This window comes from Sphaeramia orbicularis, chromosome 20 (genome assembly GCF_902148855.1).
Source record: "Sphaeramia orbicularis chromosome 20, fSphaOr1.1, whole genome shotgun sequence".
Classification (NCBI taxonomy): Eukaryota; Metazoa; Chordata; class Actinopteri; order Kurtiformes; family Apogonidae; genus Sphaeramia; species Sphaeramia orbicularis.
In genome coordinates this window covers 22,542,842-22,557,974 of record NC_043976.1, presented here as the reverse complement: position 1 = coordinate 22,557,974, position 15,133 = coordinate 22,542,842, and the positions used below count along the sequence as shown (strand labels likewise).

At 37.5% G+C, this 15,133-nt stretch overlaps 1 protein-coding gene across 5 annotated transcripts in view; it reads right to left on the bottom strand.

Moving 5' to 3' along the window:
• Positions 1 to 15,133, bottom strand: part of myripb (myosin VIIA and Rab interacting protein b) — a 185,821-nt gene that overhangs the window by 44,665 nt on the left and 126,023 nt on the right. For all 5 annotated transcript variants that reach the window (XM_030123309.1, XM_030123304.1, XM_030123305.1 and 2 more), the window contains exon 4: positions 10,440 to 10,576. In XM_030123309.1, the coding sequence (XP_029979169.1) occupies positions 10,440 to 10,576 (137 nt within the window). The remainder of the gene's footprint in view (positions 1 to 10,439; positions 10,577 to 15,133) is intronic.

Sequence of the window (15,133 nt, the reverse complement as noted above, 5' to 3'; positions counted from 1 at the left end):
ACCTCAGGACTCAGAGCCTTGATTTCAGTCTTGCATTCTCTTAGCTGCCTGGTCCACTAGTTGAGAGCCAAGGCTGATATATTCATTCTGAATGCCGTCGCTTCATTTACAGTCTGCATCTCCACTCATCTGATCTATAGTAAAGAATGACTATTCATTGGTATGGCCTCATAGAGCTGCTAGTGTAACTGCAGATTCCAGTCTTATTAATAAACCAACAGTATGTCTCCATGGGTTCATTTAATTCAAAAGAAAATCCTTGAGTTTTTGTAAAATGCAAGGTGATGAGAATCTAGGACTGAGTGAAATAAACAGATGCCGAAAAGATTGAATATGTGAACAAAAAGAACAAAGAGAAGAGAGTGAGTGTATAAATCAGAGAGCCAGTAGAGCTCCACTTAGAGCTAACATTCCTAAAGCGCCAGCAGCAGCAGCAGGAGGAGGAGGAAGGAGAGTCCAGACGGCTTCCTTTCAATTACAATGCAGCATCTGGCAGAACACACAGCCTCATAATAATGTCCTCAGAACAACGGCAGAACCGACAGGATGCCTGTTTACATCATGACAGGCTGGGAGGTAATGGAAAATAAACAAACCAGCACCCAGTTCATTCATCTCTTTAATTTGGGCGATAAAAATGAGGCTTATTCACTTTTTCCTGAGATGACGCCACTGTAAATTAAATCTGCCACAAAATACACTCAAAGTCCGATAAAGTGGACTATGTCATGATAAAGCTGCAATGTTTTTGAAATCAAATGTTTCTATCCACATTACTGATTACATATTCTCAAATATGGGAGTGTGTGTGTGTGTGTGTGTGTGTGTGTGTGTGTGTGTCCGGTTGCAGCAGTTAATTGGTCCCAGGGCAAACATGGCCTTTAAAGTTCAAATAATGGAGGTGGAATGCAAAATGAAAGTGCAAAATGTCTCCACTATAGCTCCATCTATTAGCATTTCATTTACATTTCACATAATAGAAGTATTTCACCTGCATACTGTAACGGGCTTTGCCTAGACTAATCTTTCTCATGCAGGAACCTGGGAATGAACAACGCAGCCGTCAGACGACCCTTTATGCATCCCGGAGCAGCAGAAAATGAAAATGTTCGGCATGCAGTCAGCAGCAGCTGAAAATGCCAATCCAAACACACACTACGATGTACATACTGAACAAGAAATGAACAAAAAGCTTTGCAGTAGAGGCATAAGTGGAGTAAATCACACCATTCAAATGTGTGATGTTAAAAGTACTGCAGCTCGATAGTTGTAAAATTGAATACTTATTAGATTTAGAGGTGAGGGCAAACATCAGCTACAGTTGTAAAACATCCATAAACACTCCATGAACACAGACATGAGCATAAAGTGTGGGTACCTTCTACTGAATCAGTTGCATCATAACACCAATGTGACCTGACCCGTATGAGGGTTTGCTTTTTGGGTATGCGACAGCTCTAGCTGTGGGCTCCTGTTTAACATTCTGCCCTCCAATCCCTACAGATACAACACTGTACTCTGAGTCCCCCAGCTTTAAGCTCAACAAATACAGAAAACAGAAATGGCCTGATCTGTCTCAAGTACTTGAGCTGCAGTACAGTAGGTTTATCTATCAAAATGCTCAGCAGAGGGATTTGTAATAAGTACAAATCCCCTCAAAGAACAGTAGAATCGGGCGATCGTTAGATTTCGTTGTGACATTTAGCTTCTGTTTGGGTATTTTTGCAGAGCAGGACGACAGCAGACTCAAGGTCAGTGTCTGCACCGTCCTGGCAGTAACTCTGTGGATTAGCCTCATTTAACCTTCCCCACTGTAGTTTACTGTTGAAGATTGAGACAGTGTTTGGCTGGATGACAACTCATCAGACCATAAAGCATGACTTGCTTCACCAGGGTAAATGTCATGTTGAACGAGCTCTGACACATCTATTTGTTGGTTTAGTAACAACATCTATGCAACAATACTGGTCCTCACTAATGAAAAGCAGTATTTCATTTGAGTTCACTTACTTTTGCTGCCCTCAATAGCAGTAAAAATGCTGAGGGGGAAATGTAAATGAAATGAACCATTCATTTTGACCTTGTTAGTAGAGTATTTGTAGAGTTTTTATGCAAATGCTATTTGTGTACTGAATTCAGTAAATAATTTTAGTCTTATCTTAATTTGACAGTTTTTTTACAATGTTCTTATACTTGTTGGTTTAAGGTGGTGTGTGTTGTTTTTATATTATTTATTTACTTTTTTTAAATGAACTTAAAGGATTGCACTTCAATTTCATTGCCTGTATTGGACGATGACAATAAAGACTTTTCCATTTCCATTTTCCATTATTGTGCAGCAGGTGCTGATATCTGGTGAGATTAGCTGGTTTTATTTTCTACGTCCTGCATGTATGGAACATGTTTTATGAATATGTGAGGTTTCATACAGCTGTCTGCTCTTTTCAACCAAGGCTGAAACATGAGACGCTCTATATTCAATCTGGTCTCTGATGCACAGTGACTTTTCAACTTGTGACTATTTAGTTGCAGCTTTTTTAACAGTTTCTTGGTCAGACACATGTATTTACTGTCTTGTGTTGTGGCTCTTAATGCTTTTTTTAAATTTATTTTTGTGCTTCTGTTAAGCACCATGAATTGCTGTGTCTGAATGATGCTAAGTATACTTGCCTTGCTATAACATTCTTTCTAACAGATTTGTAAGTACAGTATGTGTCACTTTCTTTATTAAAGTTACTCCTCATGTCAAAGAAATGAACAAGCAAATAGTTTGTTTTTCCCACAGGTAGTACACACAGTTGACTCTACAAGTTGTTTCTTAATGGTTCTCATGTCATCTCGTCACTTTCTGAGGATTTGCTCAAAGGCCAAAGGTGGTGTTTATCACTGCTTCCTCTAGTGGTCCCTTAAATCCAGCGGTCTGTAGGGGTAAATATTTCCAGTTTATATCTGTACAATCCAATACATTGGTATGTTTTGCATAACCTCACAGCTCCTCATTCTGCATATTCCAATGATACTTTTAGGTCATATTTTAAAGTACAAATATTACACCTAACTCCTTTAAATACTCTTGGAATGTTATCCTCATGAACTTCAAATCCTACCCCACCGGGTTTCAAAGTACATCACAGTGTTTTCAACGCTGTTTGATTCTCTATATTATTTCCAAACTTCCACACACCTTCAAGGACATCCGCACTTTATCAAACAGTAAAGTCGACGGCAGCCATACCAAGCTTTTCTCTCCGTTTATCACAGGGAGAATAGCACGTTTGAAGGTGATAATATGTTTGAACAGTTTTAGAGTCGGATAGGTGTGGGAGCCTCCCGCAGACTTTGGAGGCGATGTGACAGAAAACACAGAAAGAAGTAGAAAAGTGGGACAACAGTACTCTCCCATCTGAAATGATTGAGATTTAGGTGTCAAAAAAAAAAAAAAAAAAAAAAAAAAAATCCATCATTTTTGCTTTTGATTCTTTATAACACACTTATCGCGGTGCAATTTTACGACGCTATACCATAAAACCAGACTAGAGAGGTGAAAAGTGATGAAAGTGATGAATGACGATTACACTGGGGGAGAATTTTAACTAAGTGTGGCTGGGCCGTTCAGTGAAAAAACCTATAATAGTCTTGTGACGAGTTTTAGATAGAAGCGGAGTGAATCACAGGACTATAATGCAACACAAAAGAAACACAAAAGATGCTCCAATAGCGTCAGTATTGACTCACAGTGCTGCCTAAATACACTGATTAATAAAATAATAATGATTTTCTTATTTTATTTTTTGTCTCAACTCTATTGATGAGCCTTCCCAAGTTGAAGAATTACTGCTATTAACAGGACATATTTAATATTAAAAGTAGCACAATCATATACATGTAGATAAATGTGAGTGCATGTAAGTAAATGTAAATATGTTTGTTTGCATATAATCTTTATTACTATTCATGTTATTGTTCTACAAAGTAGGATGACCATGAAAAGCAGTGATTTTCACACTTTACTCTTCTGTTATGTTTCACACCGCAAAGTCTATGTTTATATGACAATATTCATGCAACAAAGGTTCACAAATTACCTTTTTTTTTCCTCCAAAAAGAAATAATTAAATAAATAAAAAACAGAACAGTGTAATTTATACCTACGATGCCCTGTGTAATATGTTATGAGACTGTTCTGAATAAAAATTTGAATAAAAAAAAAAAAACGTGCTTATTTTACTTAAGACATTTTCCCCTCCAAGCCTTTATTACCTTTTTCCATGGCTGCAGCTGTTTTCTGTAACATCTAATAAATCCAGTTTGTTGACAAATAGCATCTTGTTCACTGCAGGCTCAGTGTTTTTAACGCCACAGTGCACGGCTCATGCTAGATTAATATATAACTAAACACAACCGCAGTGCACATTTGATTAATTTTGTGCTATATGCTTTCCAAGGCATGAATTAGTAATTTCAGCCTAACTCGGATCAGTGCTTGTCGCCTGCCGATTCACTTAATAAGGTACTTAGATCCATTCTGAAAAAGGGGATTTAGCCCTGAGTGGAAAAAGTACAACAGGTAATGAATCCATTTAATTCCTCACTTTCCCACTTTGATGAATTATTTGTTCCTTTTCTGTTGTCAGCTTTGTGGAAGATTCGCCAACACTTCATCCATGTTTAATGAAAAAAAAAAAAAAAAAAAAAAAACTCTCTAGAGTCCACACATCATACAGTGTAAGAGTCTCACTTTTCGCCTGCGCTTATATGCACAAACATAGTGCTATTAGTTGCAGGTCGTGCAGGAACAGGAGGAGATGATGGACATGAAAGTATAAACGGTTCCTTCCTCCTGCTGGTTTGAAGGTCACACATTTTCTCTGGGGACGTGATAGATGTAAAACAGTCACATCTCTCTAACCCGCTGTCACGTCTGCTGCAATTTCACACTGTATGGAGGAGATTTCACTTTGGGATTCACTCCTTGGTCATAAATTTAAAAAAATGAAACATTTTTTACAATGACACATTTAAAGGTAGCCTATATTTCACATATGGCTGTTATCCATTTTATGGGAGTATTTTATATTCCTTTTCTATATGTATGCAGAAGGGACGGTAGCAGCTACTGGAGTACATATTAAAAAGCTCTTTCTCTGACAGCAAACCACATCAAGCAGGATGGTGTAATATCAGTTTGTTAATGAGCAACATCTTTATCTAATTGAATTTTTTTCTAATCTAGTGTTGATTTACTTGCTGAACTAAAATCTCATTATGTTCTGCTCAAATGAAACCGCAGAGCACTTGATATACATCACGATATAATCTATTACTGTTATGCACTTGTCAGAACTATTGACATTATTCATTATTTGCAGCAAAAGCGGCTTTATAAAGCAGTTCTTCAACAAAATTAAAACGACTCAAATTTTGACAGCTTATTTTGGTTTCCTTTGGTCATGTTCACAGGCTCTTGTAATTAAATCAGATATGTAGTAAAACAGGAGGTGGATGAACGACGGAAACAACAAGATGTTTTCATGTAAACGCAGAACACAATGAATGAAAAAATAGGCCATAACTCATGGGAAGGTTTTCTTAGCCAATAAATCAGAGCTCCTCCTGCACAAACCATCAATATCTGACAGAGGCTTAACATATACACATATATACACAACATTCATATAAGGGACACACGCACATAAACCCCAGTAGATCCTTAATCACAAGGAAAACCAGCCAGTCGGCTATCGCCAGTTAGTGGAGGCAGTGATGTGAGTATTTGAGAATTGGAAGCGGTTTAATCTGTAAGGCTCATGTGAGCTGGGACATAATCCTCCCTCCTCCCTGATGATGTAAGAGAGGAGAGGAGAGGAGTGGAGTGGAGAGGAGAGGAGAGGAGAGGAGAGGAGAGGAGAGGAGAGGAGAGGAGAGGAGAGGAGAGGAGAGGAGAGGAGAGGAGAGGAGAGGAGAGGAGAGGAGGAAACAGTGCAAAGGTGGGGGAGGATAGATGATCAGGGGGGAGAATGAAGAGAGAAAAACCACAGAACTGGAGTTATATAGATGGAGGACCATTTCATCCTCTCACACAAGAAAAAAGGCAGCTAATCACAAAAAAAAAAAAAAAAAAAAAAAAAAAAAAAAAAAAAACCAGCACAAAAAAGGAATTCAAAATAAAATCTAAAATGATCTTGTTTCTGACTTCAGTTTTCTTTCATTTTCGGTCTATGTCCTGTCCACATTAATGCAGATATTTTACAAGTCTGACATTAACCTCCTAGGACCCACTGTCTACATTTGTAGACAAGAGTTTCACAACTTTATACAAAAAACAAAGAAAAGAAAAGAAAACTGTCCACCATAAAGGACATTCCATAAAAATCTTAAAAACTGCATCTGCAAAAATTGTTGCATCATGATGTTTCCAATATAGACACTTAACTAATAAAAACCAAAACAGCTTGTACTTTGCTGACATGTCCTGGGTCTTAGGAGGTTAAGTTGCAAGGTTGCACACTTTTAATCCCCCTCGGCCAAATATAGTGTAAGATTCTGTTGAAAGTTACTGCCCTATAATTTAGTTTAGATTGTCTTTGTGTACAACTTATTGCACACATATTTATATTTGAAAGTACTCCAATATTATAACTCCACAAGGCCATTTGACCTTGAAAAAGTAGGTCAAGGTCACATATTTTCAATAGGCTTCTGCTCCATGCCAAGATGCATACATAGTAGACATTTGGCGCAGATATCTCAATGCATTCTCCAGATAATGCGATTATGTTGTTGAATGGACAGACTGACAGACAGATGACAAAATGATTACATTACCCCTTTGGCCAGAAGTTGGCTGAAGGGTAAAACTGAGAAAAAACGCAAAGTGCAAATTTGTATAGACTCTGTTCTGTGTTCATGTGCGTGTACAGAGAAAACTGACAGATTAGAACATGATGGCGTCACATCATGTTTTGTGTATGTCTTTTGTTGCTTTGTGTAATGAAGCTGCTCCTGAAACATTAAATCCAGGTGTATAAATCTGTGTATGACCTGCAGTAGATCGAGGTCAGCAAGGATACATTTGGGGGACAGAACAGACCAGCGTTACAGACAAGTCTATATCATGTAAAGAATACACTTGGACACCCTGAACCAACTGTTAAGGAAACTTAGGTTTATAACGGAACTTGTTCCTGCTCATGTGCAAGACAAATTCAAGCCTCTGTATCTGCTACATCTAATTTTATCCATGATGTCCACAAGTCCAAATAAGTCCAACAGAAACAATCATTTGTTCAAAAGTTTATACTAATTTCCAGTCATTTTTGCATTGTTGTTGAGATATTTTGTAAAACAAAGGAAAAGTGGACAGAAATTTTAAAAAATATCCTTGTTAGTGTAAGTAGGACATTAACACGCTACATGGAACGACATATTGGGATACAACTGCATTCATTCACTGTTTCATTGAAAATGGTGGCGAGGCTACAAAACCCTAATGATAAATATCAGAATATAATTTAATATTGAAAGATATATCATTGCCATAAACATTTTTATTTCATCTTACGCTAAATTTTATTTGCATTGTCATACACTTACATGCTTTAGTGTTTATTTTTACTCAATTTACCTCAATGTTGAATTTTTTAATCATTATAATAATTTGAAATGTTCTATATATAGATCTCTGAAATATTTATCATATTCTGGCCATAAATAAGCATTCTGAACCACATGTCAGAAAAATCAGCCTTTACACTTAAAATATACATTGATTTGAGATTTATCATGATAACTATTCACAGCAACTGACATGAACATATGTATCATGATAATATTTCAAATCAATGGGAGTGGGAAAAGTTACAATCTATAGATGTGAGGTGTCCCATTATTTTTGTCCATGAAGTGTAAGAAATTCAAACTAATATCAAGTTTGATTTGACTGGTAACAGCCTATAACGATGGTTTTCATAATATGAACGGCAGAGGACCAGGATCTGTTACAATGTGCTTATATTTTCACATTTTCCTCTAATTTGGTCCATTAAAGCCTAAAGTAAAGTAAAGCTGTGTTTCAGTTCTATGCAGCTAAACTCTGGAACAGTCTTCCTGATGACGTGAGACAGACCTCGACTGTGACAGTGTTTAAGTCCAGGCTGAAAACAGCTCTGTTCAACTGTGCATAGAACAACTGAAAGGGTTCTATCTGCACTCTCCTTTTACTTTGTTTTAGTTGATTATTATTTATGTTTTATTGATTATGTTTTAATTGTAATTGTGTGTTTTTAACCTGTCTCTTTTCCATTTTTGTAAAGCACTGTTAATTGCCCTGTGTATGAATTGTGCAAATAAAAAATAAATAAATCTGCCTTGCCTTGCCTAAAAGTGTCAGATGTTTAGTTTAGTTTCAATAAAATGTGCATTCTCCACTGACAGCAGAAGATTTCTTCATATTTAAGAATATTTGCCTTCTATTTTGCAGTGCTTACCCTGGGAAAACTTCAGTAAAAATCATTAATAATAAACAAGTCTGTCAGTAGGAGAGCTTTTCTATGATTAATCCAAACAACTATAAAAGAATAGCAGCGAGTATTAAAGACACTTGAGACAAAAAATGATGCAAAAATAATCCCCTTTGTGGAAAAAATAGATTTGGGCTAAATAGAACTGACGTACCATGTTATTAAACTACATAAGCTTCTCTCTGACCAACATATTTTTGGAACCAGAGTGAGACAAGTTATTTCTAAACCCTAAAGAAAAAATGCTAAATGTGTGAAAAATGTAAAATCATATATACTTATGGTAATAATTTAGAATTCAGACTGATATTGAGTTATCCACATTGTTTATTCTTAGAGCATCAGTTCATATATATTTGGATAAAAAAATTTATGGCCACTGTAGGAGCATTCTACTAGTGAATGACATTTACATTTAATTATATTATTACACCGTGGCTCGTATACACCCTCCGCGAATTCCTCAACGTCCTCTCATGTCGCTCTCTTCCACTTTTGTGTCGTCTGACCTGATTTATCCCCTCTCTGCTCTCTTCATCCATTTAATCCGGCGTACCAGGGTCTGAAATAATGCCTTGTAGTCGGCCTCAGAGACAGACTGATCATGTTGCAGCCCGGTCAAAACATTGTTACTGGATAAAAGCTGCTGTCCTGCAGAGGAACAATCCACTGAGGACGGAGAGCGGACAGAGCCACTGCAGGATTAACTGGTAGAACAAACCACCAAGTTACTTTAGCAACACTGCAAATTATACTTTTAATACAGACGGACACATTACCAATGCGCAAACAGGCATAAGTATTAAAATGGCTAATTAAATTAAGAACCGTAATCCAATAAAATTAACAAGTAAGCATAAATGAAGGCAAAAGAACAAATAGTGACAAGTTGTTGCCCATTCTAATCATGTCTGTGGGTAACGGTGCGTGCCAGTGAGGCGGTAATTAAATCAATCAGCAGGCGAGTCAAAAGAAAAAAATGTGTGAAACAAAATGACGGATCATTTAACAAAGCAAACTAATGAGCAATCATGCGAGCTTGTCTGCGCATACTCGCAATGTCCACGAAAACCTTACATCTTGAATGAAGTCCTTATTTTCCATTTGAGAAGTTAAATTAGGGTCAGCTAGGGGAAGTGTTTTATCACAACATGACAGTGCAGACACACGATTGTGCACTGCAATCAAAGTGGAACACAATAATTAAAAGATATTAATAAGAATGAAAGGGATGACTGTTACTCAAAGACCACACGTTGTTATTACCCTGGGTCATAATTTGTCTATTTTTGTGTATATTTATATATGTTTTCTGTTTAGTGTGCGTGTTCTCCCCCCAGTCCTGTAGTTGTGCTGTGTCTGTCTTGTGTCTTTTGTTTCTGGCAGGAAGCTGATTGGTGGAGCGTGACTGCCCAGCCCCTTTAAATGGCCCTGGGTCCAGCTGTTCGCTCTCTCTCTTGCCTCCTGCCAGCTTCCAACCGAGTTTCCTGTGTGTGATTGTCAGTCTTTGTGTGTTTGTGTGTTTATTCGAGATTGTAAATAGTTGTAAATAGATATTTTGTAAATTCGATCCTTTTCCTGGTAGGGGAGGATGGCTCTTTTATTTTCTCGTTTTCTCCTGTTTTCAGTAGGAAGTTTAAGTTCGTTTTCTGTGTTTTATTTCGTGCATTTGTTTTGGATTAGGCAATTTAGTTTTGAACTGTGAAGAAGATATTTTGTCTGTTGTTTTAGCCGTGCCGTCCCCTAACCCTTCTTTAGTTGTAAAAAATAAATCTTGTGAACTTTAGTTTTTGACTGACGTGTGTGCTTGGGAGCTGGGAGGGGACAAAGAAGAGCATATTATGTTCGCCCTGGTAAACCCCTAGGCCGGGGCGTAACAACATGTGGGGCATTAAAGAATGATGGAAAACATGGGGTTACCTGGGAGATCTGAAAGAGCGCCTCTTTCGATAATGTGCTTTCGGTACAAAGTCTTCAAAACCTTGGCGCTGCCGAACCTCTTGAAGCGACTCTTCACATTGTTATAATACCATTCGAGGGACTGTGTCCTCAATATCCTGCAGATAAGAAAAAAGGAGGCAAACAGGAGAGAGAAAAGAGAGGAAGAAAACATGACATTAAGTAAAAAAAGAACAGATGGAAAAGATACTGGCAGAAATCTGGATGGTAATAATTAAAGTAGGATTATAACAGTGACTCCAAGCCAATACATCTGTTAAAATCTGTTGAATTTATTAAATCTTTTGTTTAGAGGAATGTAGAATTTTTCAGTTATCTTCGGAGAAAATGAAGCATTTGTAAGGGAAGACTGTGGTGTTGTGATGTCTGCATACTTTTAATAAAGATTAATCCATAAAGACCCTGTGAGACTTTTATGGCAGTTCCCAAATTAATTTTTCTCTCTATTGAACCTTTTCTTAAGGTTTCTATTTATCATGATATTATCCTCTCTATTTTAGCATTTTATCAGTGAAAATCAGGTATTTTATTGTATTTAATTTACTGATCATGTAGATGTTCACAAAAGCTGATTAAAATTGAGCGTTATATCACACTGGAAAAAATCCAAATCTTACCAAGTGTATTTTTCTCATTTCTAGTCAAAATATCTCATCACACTTAAAATGAGACCTAATCACCTAAAGAGGAACTTTTCAGTGAGATATAAGAACTTATTTTTAGTGAAAATTATCTTGGTAAGATTTCTTGAAATACAATTTTCAAGATCTATTGTCTAAAAATAAGTTCTTATATCTCACTGAGAAGTTACTATTTAGGCGATTATGTCTCATTTTAAGTGTGATTAGATATTTTGACTAGAAATGAGAAAAATACAGTTGGTAAGATTCGGATTTTTGCAGTGCAGAAACAGACAAAACTGAAGAAAAAGTGATTTTTTTCAGCACAATTTATCAATAACTAAACATAAAGCAAGTATCTCCATCCACTGTCATTGCATTGATCCAACTCCATGACTTTGACAGGCGAATCAATGTTGTAGAAGATGATGGTGTTTCCACGGTAACTACAAAGCCTCTGAAGGTCCAAATGGGTCATATCTGATGATCATGAAAACATGACAAACTGTATCTAACACCAATTATTTACATGCATTGATAGGATTAGTGGATCAATGGGTATTTATCAGTCACTGGTGGGTGTTTGGGTCTGTATGGGTTAATGTTGCTGTGAACTAATATTTATCTTTCTTACATTATTTAATCCACACTCTTTGTCTCTACTGTTTGCATGCAGATATGTAAAAGCTGTACTGAAGATGCTTTTGTGAGTTTTGGTACTTTTATACTAAGCCCAGGCTGTGTATTATGTACAGTATGAATGCACTTAAGGCCTGGGAATCCACACATGACGTCACACCCATTTCCACACTTGTCCTAGTTTCTTTTTTCTTTTTAGTCGTTGGTGCTTGAATACCAACTGGTCAGACCTCAGTAGAGAACAGATGATTATGTAAGTGGGAGTTTAGAATGGATTGTGTTATGAAAACCCTCAGAAAAACGCTCCCTTTGCGCCAGCGCTGCATTGGATTGCACTGCATAAAATTCTGCCAGTTCCGTGTTTAATCTTACAGCCCCTCCTGCTCCAACTTTGGCCTTTTCATGGCACCGTCACAAACATTCATGAGTCAAAAAACAAACAAAACAAAGATGGATTTACTGTTCAGAACACCAAACCACTCTGTTTACACTGAAACACTAGTTGTTGCACCATTCACTCTGTTACACAACATAATTTACTTTAAAAAATACTAGAATAATGGCTGCAGAATATGTTACCCCATGTGTCTACGATGACACAACTTTAGGAAAACATTTGGAATGCCTACACATTGCAACAACAACAGAAAACATGCTGTGCTGTTTTGGACAAGATTTTGGACAAATAAACAACAAAAAAAAAACCAAGATCCCCTACATGTAAATCTAGCTTAGAAACAGAGTTTTTTTCATTTTTGAGACCACTTCTTATTAGTTAACAGGCTTCATAGTGGGGTTTGTTCTCTTAAAGCACTTCAATTACAAGATGTTGAAAGGGAATTTTTTCCTCGCTTTTAAGTTACTTAAATTGCAAAAAACACGCAATAAAAAAAAAAAAAAAAAAGGAACAGGAAAAGAAATTTACACAGTACTTTGAAAAGATTGACCAACTACTACTTTTATCATTCTTTTACCAATTCATCTTATCAAAGTATGTAAGATTTAGCTCTTTTTTTTTTAACTCTGAAGCAGAGAATTTCCATAGAATTGCAGAGCAGTGTAGTAAATAGGTTTAGTTTTTGAAAATTAAACTAAACACAACTAAACCATCTGTTGGCACAATGGACGGTTTAACATCATGTCTCCTGTTCCATGATTCCATAGTGGTACATCCACTGTTGGTGCTTCTGTTTGTAGTGACAGTATGTGTTAATACTTGTATTTGTAGTAGTATTAACTATTAACTGTCATGGACATTTGTTCTGGTTGTTGGTGGGTGTACCAGCACCAGCTGATCTACTTTTTGATAGTTCTGGTTCAGTTATCTGTGCTTCAGCTGCATCCATGTGTCTCCCCCTACTTCCCCCCTTCTCCTCTTCTCCCCCAATCCCTCTCTCTCTCTCTCTCTCTCTCTCTTTTTCTCCTCCTTTACCCTCTATCTCTAACCCCAACTGGTCAAGGCAGACGGTCATCCTCCAGGGGTCAGGGTCTGCTCCAGGTTTCTGCTGTTTAACGGAAGTTTTTCCTTCCAGCAGCCACAAGTGTTTGCTCCTGGAGGATTCTGGTGGGTTTCTGTAAATTGGCTTGAGCATCTGGTTCCAACTGACTCTATATGTAAAGTGTCATGAGACGACTTTTGTTATGATTTGGTGCTATATAAATAAAATTTGATTTGATTTGCATAGTGCAATGTAATGTAACTGTCTTTGGTAAAACCGGTCTTCAAAAAAGTGTTGTTAACAGACTGGTATTGAAGCCAATCCTGTATCTTCATTGTCTGAACTGTGTCTTTCCTTGTTGTTAGCTGCATTTGCATTGACTCTGAATAGCATAAGGACTGTACACAGTGTTTAAGTGTCTTCATGCTGATGCTCCTGTTCAATGAGTCGACAGCAGGAGAAGAGGGTGAAAATAGCCCTGCTAATAAAGGGATCTTGAGTGCCCGGGAGGCCACACGGGCTGCCACATCCATCCCACCCTGCTTCTCAGGCTCCCTTCCACTCTCTCCACCCGCACTCTCTCTTTCTCAGTGGATTTATTATCCTCCGCCTCTATCAGCCGGGCTGCTCAATGGGCCTCGGCTTCTTAATTTCATGCCACGGGTCAACCTAGTCACTCTAATGGTAGCTGCCGAGCTCCGGTGAAGAGGCCTGCCTCTATTTTATCTCCCCGAGGAAGGCGGCGCAGAAATGAATCTGCAAGAGAAACGCAACGCAAAGATGGCACTATACGAGGAAGAAATACAAATTCCTGCTGTGAAATGAGCCGGAGCTGCAGAGAGCGACCTTTGAACTGAAAGCTGTATTGAAAAGCATGCGAGTGCAGCGAGGGTAGTGGAGATACAGTTATCTGAGTGGAATCTTAATCAGGTTTTAAATTAAATGATAGACCTCAGTAGCAGCGTGCTTAGTCGCACTCGGAAAATGAAGATTTTAACAGAAGTGACAAGCTTATTTGTAGTTAGGATAGTGTATTTGTACAGAATGAATGCTTATTTTAGATATATTAAAGGGATTATATGTAGTAATGATATTCTGAATGCTCAACAACAGGGGGTCATGTACCAGAACACATTTAGGACCACCAAAACCAATAACGAATCAATGCTATTTATCCACAGACTATATCACTCGCTAAATAAAGTATAAATCGTCATTATTTAATGTTACACATACACTTCTTTGCCAAAAAAAAAACCCAACAAAAACTTATAGTTGGATATTTTGACAGCTGGCCAAAATAATACTATGCATTACATTCGTCACATTAGCTGATAGTTTACATTATAGCTCTGTTAGCTTAGCTCTGTTAAACAGCCACAGTTTAGTCTGAATCACAGATCAAGAAATGGTGAACATAGTGACAACAGTAATATAACCACTATAAACTTATACCTTCATACACCTCATACTCAAACTCGCCCATGTAGAAGAAACGCTGTGATTTTAGCATCAAACTCCATTCTTTTCATTTAGAGCCGTTTCCAGTGAAAACAACTTTATCACTTTCCTTGAGTCTAATAGTTGTTTCTTAGTGGTTCTCATCCCATCTCTTCACTTTTTGATACTTTGCTTAAAGCTGCGTATGGCATTCGTCACCAACTTTTCATCAAATCTGTAAAACCAGAGTGAAAGCCTAAGTATCACGAATCCGTTAGTCTTTCTGTGATTACGCACCTGAATCACTACCCTCATGGTGAACAACTTCGAAGTGTGACGTATCGATTCAGGTGCGTAATCACGGAAAGACTAACAGAATCGTGATACTTAGGCTATCACTTGGGTTTAACAGATTTGATGAAAATTTGTCACGAACATCATACGCAGCTTTAAAGGGCCTGTTTTGTTAGTTTTCCTTCCCATGTGACACCAGCAAAGTAACTCCCTACTCCCTCTA